At 56.0% G+C, this 9348-nt stretch overlaps 2 protein-coding genes across 2 annotated transcripts in view; one reads left to right on the top strand and one right to left on the bottom strand.

Annotated features, from left to right (window-relative positions):
• Positions 1–932, top strand: part of ADAMTSL2 (ADAMTS like 2) — a 41977-nt gene extending 41045 nt beyond the window's left edge. Inside the window, exon 18 of the mRNA XM_008070801.1 lies at positions 233–932. Within this exon, the coding sequence (XP_008068992.1) occupies positions 233–351 (119 nt within the window). The 3' untranslated portion in view covers positions 352–932. The remainder of the gene's footprint in view (positions 1–232) is intronic.
• A 587-nt stretch (positions 933–1519) lies between these two features.
• FAM163B (family with sequence similarity 163 member B) lies at positions 1520–4679 on the bottom strand. The gene is made up of 2 exons (XM_008070800.1): positions 4564–4679; positions 1520–3905 (listed from the first exon to the last, which is right to left on the bottom strand). Exons 1-2 carry the CDS (start codon positions 4654–4656, stop codon positions 3501–3503), a joined length of 498 nt encoding a protein of 165 aa, XP_008068991.1. The 5' UTR covers positions 4657–4679; the 3' UTR covers positions 1520–3500.
• Positions 4680–9348: the final 4669 nt, after the last annotated feature.

Genomic DNA, 9348 nt, shown 5'->3' with positions numbered 1-9348 from the left:
GGGAATGCAGGACATCCTGAGGCTGGCGGGGGCAGAAAGTACCGCAGAGGGGGCGGGAGGACCCCGTCCCTTCAGCTGGAGATGGGTGCTGGGTCCACCTGTCCACAGGTGCTCTGTTGCCCCCTGCCCTTTGAGGAGAGCGAGTGGGCTGCCTGGGGGTCCTGTGGGGCTCGTACCCCTTGGCCGCCTCCTGACCCCCCCCCACCCCACGCCACCCGGGTTCCTTCCTCAGACGACAGCTGCCAGGACCAGCCAGGCACCAACTGCGCCCTGGCCATCAAGGTGAACCTCTGCGGTCACTGGTACTACAGCAAGGCGTGCTGCCGCTCCTGCAGGCCCCCTCACTCCTAGGCCTGGCAGCCGAACCCCCTCGAGACTGAGACCGAGCGCCCCGCCCGGGGCCACTGCAGCATCCGGGGCCCTCCTCAGACACCGTCCTGCAGGGCGCCCTGAGATGACACTGAGCCTCGGCCATCGAGAAGGGACTTCTGCAGCCCCGGGGCCTTTGCGCTCCCTGGGGCAGAGCCCCAGGCTGAGAACTTGTGTCTTCCTGTGGGAACCCTGGGTCTGGGGATCCCACCGCCCAAAGCCGGGGTGGAGGTGCCGGTCCGCGGCCGCCCACAGTCCACGGCCCCTGGGGATGGCGCGGCCTTCTCAAGGAGACTTGCAGCTGAGTCCGACGGGGGCAGGCCTCCCTGTCTCGGGGGTTCTGGGGTTGAAGAGGGGCTAGGCGGAGCCCTTGCGGAGGAGTTGAATCCCACGACGCAGCGCTGCCCTGCCTCCGCCATCCGGGCACGGAGGGACTGCTGCACTTTATGCCTGGCGAGAGGCAGTCTTCCTCACCAGGCATTTGGGTATGGGCAGTGGGCTTCGTCCCTGTAGTCATCGTCAGTACTCATCCGTGTATGTTAATAAAGTGGTCGTATTTATGACGGCATCGTGAGGGTCTCAGTTGCTTCGGGCCAGTGGGGTGGACGACCTGGGGGCCCAGAGGACCCACTGAGGCCTCAGGTGCAGGGATGGGTGTGCAGGGCTGCAGCACCTATTCTGAGGGCCAGAGTCAGGCGGAGACAGCAGGCAAAAGGCCGTGCGAGGAGGGGCGCGTGTAGAGAGGGCGCCTGGGGGCATCCAGACTCCGTGCTGGAGTCCGGCAGAGCTGACATCTCAAGCCCGTCATCAGCAGGCGAGAGACCCGCAGGGGGAACGTGGGGTGGCCTGCAGGGAGCCGGCGGGCGTTCGTGGCAACCCAAGCCTCAGTTAAGGAGCACAGCAGCCAACCCCTGCATGTCGGGAAGAGCAGAGGCGACGATGGGAGCCGCCCAGGAAACTCTAAATCAAATGTGGCATGCGGTGGTACCCCTTGGCAGACAGCAGCTTGCCGCACTGCTGGGCAGACCCTGACCCTGCCAGCTGGGTCGGACTGAGAGCAAGGGCCCACTGCCTGCCAGCACGAGGCTGGACATGCCCCCTTCTAGGAAACTCCAGAGCAGGACCCCCAGGTGGACTCGAGACCAGCAGACACGTGTGGGAGGTCAGTTTTATTGGTGTTTAGTTTTCTTGGGAAGCCGGCAGCTCCCCCAGCGGGTCCCCATGACGGAGTGGCATGAATTGGGGTGGGACTTAGTTCGTCTCAGAGAGATCTACGCGTCTACTACAGGGAGGACAGAGACTGGAAAGGAAGGAGGAAGTGGGAAGAGAACAGCCACAGGAAGTGCTGGCTCCTGGCCCCCACCCCCGCCCCTACCCCGCCCACCCCCCAAGCGGATGCATCAGAAACAGACTCCACAAGGATGGACAGAGGGTGGGGGGCGGAGGTGTGGGTGGGCCCCCGGGAGCAGGGGCCTTGAGGATGAATCAGTTAGCATGTCCAAGGGAGGCAGGAGGAGGAAGAAGAGGGAAAAAACGGAGAATGCCAAAAATAGGACGTCGTCTCTAGTTTTCAGACAGACCTCTCGGGAACTCATTGAGTAAGAGCAGTAAGTGCCTTGCCCCGGCTGCCCCGTCTCAGGGAAGGCCATGGGCCCTCAAGCCTTGCCTTTTAGGAAGGCGCCTTAGCTGGGGAGCTTGGTCAGCCTTTCCTGGCAGAGAGAGGCTGCCCCACCCCCGGGGCTCCATGGCGGCCCGGGAGAGAATGAGGGGCCCCTGGGGCCGGACTGCTGAGCGAGAAAGCATTGCCTCTTTCGGGTAGGGGCAGCTGCCTTCCCAGTGGCTGGGGCCCCTGGGTTTGGAGTACTTCTCTGGGGTGGTCCCGACATCATTTCTTCAGCAGAGGGAGAGGGCTGCAGAGGGGGGTGGGACTCCTGGGAGGCTTTGGCCTAAGTTGGAGCTTGGTGGATGCGGGCTCAGGTGAGGTCTTCACACAGGAGCAGCGAATCCTTGCTGCTTGGGCCTGGGGGCGCGGGGCAGGGGCTTGGCTGGGCCCCATCCTGGACGCTGCTGAGAAGCAGGCATCAGGGGACCCGGGCTCTACCTCCCTCAGTTCCGTGAGGACCAGAGCTTGGAGGGCTCTGAGATCAGCCCTCGGCCCACGACGGGGAGACGGGACCTGGGGCGGGAAGGCCGTCTGGCTGGCGCGGTGAGTTAGGGCATCTGTTCACCCTGGACTGCGGCTCTGCCCACCTGGCATGCCCCAGCCTTCCTCCTTGGGGTTCTGCTCCTTGCGCCTGTTCAGAGCTAGGACTGTGCATGTGCATTCCAGCACTGGCACTCCCAAGGCGGGTGGGCTGGGACGTGGCCTCTCCCCTCTCCCCGTGACCCCTTTGCCAGAAAGCCGGTGGACTGGAGCCGAGTGCCCCAAGGGCCCTGCTGCCCTGCTGCCCTGAATGCTCCCTGCTAGGGGAGACCTGCCATCTGCAGGGGGTTTGGCACAGCAGGGTCTCGGCCCAGGCAGACACTTGGCCCTTGGAACCTGGAGTGGCCGGGGGAGGGGGGAAAGGGAGAGAAAAAGAGAGAGAGGAAGGGAGAGAGAAGGAAAGAGGAAGATGGAGAAAGGGAGAAAGAGGGAGGCTAGGGAGAGAGAAAGGGCCGCCAAGGTCAGGGTAGAGGGCAGAGTCCTCGGTTTCGAGGGCTCCAGGGAAGGCCGTGCTACGGGCCCTCTGGCATCGCTGGGGTCCCCCTTCCTTGAGCAGGTCGGAAGGCTGAGGCCCAGGGAGGGAGGGGCACGCCAAGGTGCCCCGGGATGGCTAAGTCACTGGGGCCGAGAGGGTGACTTCCCACCAACCTGCGGCATCAGGCGCCACGGTGGCCTCTGTGCCCAACTGCCCCGGCTAGTGCCTGGCCCCGCCCCACCCTGTCCTACAGCTGCTGGCCTTCCTTCCAGCCCTGGTGACCCCTCTCCTGCGGGTCACGCCTGTGGTCAAGGAGCCTCAGCCCACAGTGAGCCCAGGGTCCCCCGAAGACAGGCACGCCAGCCCACGGCCCGGCCAGGCCTGGCCAGGCCAGGCCAGGTGGGCACACCATGAGGGTCTCACCAGGGCGTCAGGCCCCCCCGGGGCAGGCGCTCACACGTCGGTGCTGATGCTGCGGCTGCGGGCGAAGGCCTCCCGCATGGCCGAGAGGCGGTTGGGATTGAGGGCCTGCAGCCCCCCGAAGCCCCCGGGGGGCGGCTCCACGTCCTCCTGGCTGAGGCTCCTGTAGAGGACACGCTCCCCGCCGTTGACCACGTCCTCGTCCTCAGAGGGCTCCTGCAGGAAGAAGGAGGGCGGCTCGCGGTGGGAGCAGCTGCGGCAGAGCGCGCGGGCCTGCGGGGACTTCTGGCTGAAGGACGTGGAGGCGGCCGGATACAGCGCCGGCCCGTTGGTCAGCACCAGGTTGCGGTTGGAGTGCAGCGGCGGCAGGTGTGCGTGCACCGCGAAGTCCGGCTCCTCCTCGTCCTCCTCCGACTCGTCTTTCTTGCAGCAGTAGTACTGTGGGCAGAGGGACGGTCACCGCGCGGTCCCCTCCCAGCCGGGCCCGGGGGAGAGGGCGGTGCCCGGCTCAGACGACCCGGCTGCTTCATCACGGTTTGGGGGCTGGTGGGGTCCCCCAATGGGGTATCGAGCAGCAACACTCAGCAGGGGTGATTCATCTCCAAGTGTGGGTGGGGAAACTGAGGCACAGAGGGGTCGGGTAGCCTGAAGTCGGCAGAACTGGGCGTCATGGGCACTGAACTCTCCCCACTTTCTCAGGACGGCATGGGTGCCTCGGAGGGCCCTGGAGCATGGGTCGGGAGACTGAGGCACAGAGGGGTCAGGCAGAGCTGGGTGTCACTGGACTCTCCCCCTCTCTCAGGAAGGTATGGGTGCCTCAGAGGGCCCTGGATTGCAGGTGGGGAAGGAAGAGCTCACTGTTGCTCTCCTGGGGGCAGCTGCTGCCCTTGGTCAAGTCTCATCCCCTCCCTGAAACTCAGGGGAGCCAGGCATCATGGCTGAGCCCCTCAGGTGAGGTCCTGGCCAGGGCAGTCTGCTGCGTGCCTTCTCTGCCGCCTGGCTCTTCCCCCCTTCCTTCCCCCACCCTCGTAGCCTCAATGGGGGGGTCACTCCCTCCAAGGGCCACCCTCTGAGCCTCCCTGCCCCTGGGGAGTACCTGGAGTCGACAGTAGCACAGAACTGCGATGATACAGAGGAGAATCACAGTCGCCAAGATGCCCCCGGTGATGACCACTGTCCCGGCTGTCATCCGCCCCCGTCTCCATCAACAGCCTGCAACACACGTGCCAGCCTTACAGCACGGCCTTGTCCTCATGGCAAGTCGCCCTGCTGTTCTAGAAAACTGAGAAGACAGGCCTGGGGGGTGGGGGCGGGGGAAGAGGATACCCCAGGACAGGCCCTGCGGGGAGAGGCCAAGAGGAGGTCTAGGCCCTGCTCTGCCTTGCCGGCCTCTGTCCCTCTCCCAGACTCCCTTTCCACATCCGTGAGACGTGGATGCCCACAGCATGGGTTCCGTGACACTCCCACGAGCATATCTGTTAGTGTGGCACACTCCCGAGGGGTGGCGCCCTTCCAGCCTGGCTCTAAAGCGCCCGCGTTTTTTAATTTACCCAAATGCAATGAAGCTGAACACACGGTTTTGTCACGTGCTTTCCTTCTTGCATTTTCACTTAACAGGATCACCCTTATTTTCCCTCATCACTATATTTTCTTCCGCGACCTAATTTCTAACCATATTCCATTGTTTAATGGAGCCAATCCCTTTCCTTAAAAACATTTTTTGTTGTTGTTGTTTGAATCAGGGTCTTGCTCTGTCACCCAAGATGGAGGGCAGTGGCCCAATGGCGCTCACCGCAGCCTTGACCTCCTGGGTGCAGGTGATCCTTCCGCCTCAGCCTCCCGAGCAGCTGGTACGACAGACACGCACCACCATGCCGGGCTAATCGTTTTCAATTTTTTGTAGCAACAAGGTCTCGTTATGTTACCCGGGCTGGTCTTGAACTCCTGGGCTCAAGCGATCCTCCCACCTTGGCCTCCCAGAGCGTTGGGATTACAGGCGTGAGCCGCTGCGTCTGGTCTGCTTTTAAAATTTTAATTGCGGTAAGAGACACAGAGCATAACACTGACCATCTTAACCATTTTTAAGTGTACATTTCAATAACGTGAAGTATATTCACACTGTTGTACAGCTACATTCGCAGAACCCTTTCATCTTGCAAAGCTGAAAGCTAATTCCTTTTTGATATTTGGGTTGCTTACATGAATAAGACTATTTTTAGCAACACTTTAATCGGTGTCTTTGTAGCTAAGTGGTGGGAGTCCTTTGAATGACAGAACCTACTTTAGGATAAATTCTTAGAAGTGGGATTTCTAGGCCCAAGGACGTGCCCTTTGTAAACTCTTTGGAAAATGCCCACCAAACACAAGATAGGATGGACAAGGTGGTCCACGCTGTCCTCTCTGGTTCAGCTTATCCTGGACCTATGGCAGGTTGACAAGCTGGCTCTGGGAATAAGAACGCCCCAGGCCTGCAGTATTTGAGATATTCCCAGCACGGCGAGGCCAGCTCCAGTAAGAGCAAGGTTTGACAACCGGCTGACAAAATTCCTGAAGGTTTCACAATCACCTCTCCCAACCCAGCAGGAGCTGGCTCCTCACAACCCTCCCAAATCTCATTTTTTTCCCTTGCAGGGGGCTAGAGGGAGGGAGTGATTGGAGGATCTGAAAGGAAATCCCAGACCCTATCAGTTTACCCATAAATATTTCAGTGCACAATCTGACCGACGAGGGCTTTAAAAAAAAAAAAAAAAGACCCAGTCTTCATTTAAGCTTTCTCCTGCTGTCTCCAGAATGCCTTTTACAGTTGGTTAGTTCAAATCCGGATGCAGTTGTGTTTGGCTCTTTTTTACTCTAGAAAAATCCAGCTCCCATTCACTCCTCCCACCCCTGTGTTGTTGATCAAAGAAACTGGGTCGTTTATCTGACGGAATTTTCCAAGCACTGGAGTTGGCTGGATTTCCCTGCATGGCATTTAACATGGTCCTTTGTCACTGTTTTGTCCTCTAAAGGCTTCAGGGGCCGAATGTCTGCTTGTCCCTCATGTTGCGAGGTCTTGGTGGCCCAAACGGCTGTAGTAATCCATGAACGTTTCCTAGAGCCATGACTTCACTGAGAGTTGCAAAGGAGCGATTTTCCAGATGCTATCATTTCTTCACATGTGTGGGCTCAGGTTCTTCTTTAAAAAAAAAATCTCTAGGCTGGGCTCAGTGGCTCCTGCCTGTAATTTCAGCTCTTTGGGACACTGAGGCGGGAGGAATGCTTGAACCCAGGAGTCGGAGACCAGCCTGGGCCATACAGTGTCTCTACAAGAAAATTGTTTTAAAAATTAGCCAGGTGTGGTGGCGCATGCCTGTAGTTTCAACTACTCAGGAGGCTGAGGCAGAAGGATCGCCTGAGTCCAGGAGGTGGAGGCTGCGGTGAACCGTGATCGTGCCACTGCACCCCAGCATGGGCGAGAGAACAAGATCCTGACTTAAAAAATAAAAGTGTCAGGCTGGGCGCGATGGCTCAAGCCTATAATCCCAGCACTTTGGGAGGCGGAGGCGAGAGGATTGCCTGAGACTGCGGGTTTGAGACCAGCCTGGGCAACATGGTGAGACCTTGTCTCTACAATAAATAAAATTTAAAAATTAGGCGGGCATGGTAGCTGGCCCTTGTAGTTCCAGCTCCTTGGAAGGCTGAGGAGGAAAGATCGCCAGAGCCCAGCAGGTTGAGGCTGCAGTGGCCGTGAGCATGCTACTGCACTCCAGCCTGGGTGATGGAATGAGACTCCAACTCAAAAAAAAATTTAAAAATAAATAAATAAATAAATAAAATCTCCAAAGAACTTTCCCTTATATTACCCATATGGTCACCTTAAAATAAAACATAGAGACAATTCTTACATTTACCCATTATCAGGAGACGCTGACGTTCTATGAGGTTTGTGGTTGTTTGTAGTATTTTGCGATCTCACTGATTTAAAAATGTATATGTGATGTGTCTCAATCCACTGCAGTCATTGTTCTTTTTGATGTTCAAATTATCTCATGGGGACTGTGGGTATGGAGGTCCCGAGACAGTGGCTCCTGAGTCATTTTGATATAGCCCCTTTTTTTTGAGTTGGGGTCTCACTCTGTCAGCCAGGCTGGAGTGCAGTGGCAAGATCATGGCTCACCACAGCCTCGACCTCTTGGGCTCAGGTGATCCTCTCACCTTAGCCTCCTGAATAGCTGGGATTACAGGTGCATGCCACCACACCCAGCTAATGTGTGTGTGTATGTGTGTGCATGTATGTGTGTATACAGATGAGTTCTATGTTGCCAAGGCTGGTCTCAAAGTCCTGGGCTCAAGTGATCCTCCCACCTCAGCCTCCCAAGTGCTGGGATTACAGGCATGCGCCGCCATGCCCGGTCTGACCCCGCTAATCCTTGATGGAGTTTTACTTAATGGGCCATGGTTCAGAGAGAACCCACTTTGGGACTAGGACACACCTTACACCCAGGTTTCCATCAGTTCTGCATGTTTTCAGAGACCAGAGCCAGGGAAGACAAAAAAAAATTAGAGACAGGATTTTACTATATTACCCAGGCTGGTCTTGAACTCCTGGCTTCAGGCAATCCTCCCTCCTTGGCTTCCCTAAGGACTGGGATTACAAGCATTGAGCCCCTGCACCCAGCCAAAAAAAAATTTTTTTAGGAAGAGAAAATCAAACATGAGTCCATACTAATATTTTCACTTAATATTAGAGATTACAGGTTTTTGCTTGTTAAAAATTGATGTCTCCATGGCTTACACAGTGAAAATTGTGTTTCCTAGTGACATTAACTTATTTGCTTTCCTATTATAGATAATGATTTTGAAATAACATTGCCAATATTTTTACTAACAAGGCTACTGAAAATAATTTGATATTTCTTTATCCTTTTTGTTTTTATCCTTTTAGGGATGTATAGTAAAAAGACCATTTCAAAGTCACTTGAAATGGTTCTTAGCGTGTTTTTTCCACCAACTCAATACTCAGGCATATTTTGTTTTGTTGTTTTTAACTTAAATTTTTCTTTAAATTTTGCTTGTTAATCATAGAAAACATTCGATTTCAAAGTCAGAAGCATAATACCACGCCTTGCTCTCAGAGGGGTCTTGCTACCTTGCCCAATCCTCCCCTGCTCATCCCTAGAGGTAACAATTTTACTTAGTTCTGCATTTATCCTTCTGTTGCTTTTTTCTAAAAATATAAGCACACGTATATTTGCCTTCCCCTTTTACTTTTTAGTTTTTAAAGACAGGATCTTCCTCTGCCGCCCAGGCCGGAGTGCAGTGGTATGATTATAGCTCACTGTGGCCTCAAATTCCTGGGCTCAAATGATTCTCCCACATCATAGCCTCCATAGTAGCTGGAACTACAGGTGCATATCACCATGCTCAGCTAATGTTTTAAAAAAAATTGGGGGCTGGCACAGTGACTCAAGCTTTGGGAGGCTGAGGTGAGAGGAATGCCTGAGCCTGCAGGTTCGAGACCACCCTGGGCTGTTAAGATGGTGAGACCTCGTCTCTACAATAAATTTTTTTTTTTGAGTTGGAGTCTCACTCTGTCTCCCAGACTGGAGTGCAGTGGCACGCTCCCAGCCACCACAGCCTCAACCTGCTGGGCTCTGGCGATCCTTCTGCCTCAGCCTTCCAAATAACTGGAACTACAGGCGTGCGTTACTACACCCGGCTAATTTTTTTAATTTATTGTAGAGATGAGGTCTCTCCAAGTCGCCCAGGCGGGTCTCAAACTCGCAGGCTCAGGCAATTCATTCACCTCGCCCTCCCAAAGCACGGAATTACAGGCTGAGCCACCGAGCACAGACTACAATAAATTAAAAAATTAGCTGGGTGTGGTAGCACGTGCCTGTAG

Source organism: Carlito syrichta, unplaced genomic scaffold (assembly GCF_000164805.1).
Source record: "Carlito syrichta isolate Samal-C Ts95f unplaced genomic scaffold, Tarsius_syrichta-2.0.1 Scaffold314018, whole genome shotgun sequence".
Lineage (NCBI taxonomy): Eukaryota > Metazoa > Chordata > Mammalia > Primates > Tarsiidae > Carlito > Carlito syrichta.
Note: the sequence above shows the minus strand (reverse complement) of the source record. Positions and strands in the feature narration are given on the sequence as shown.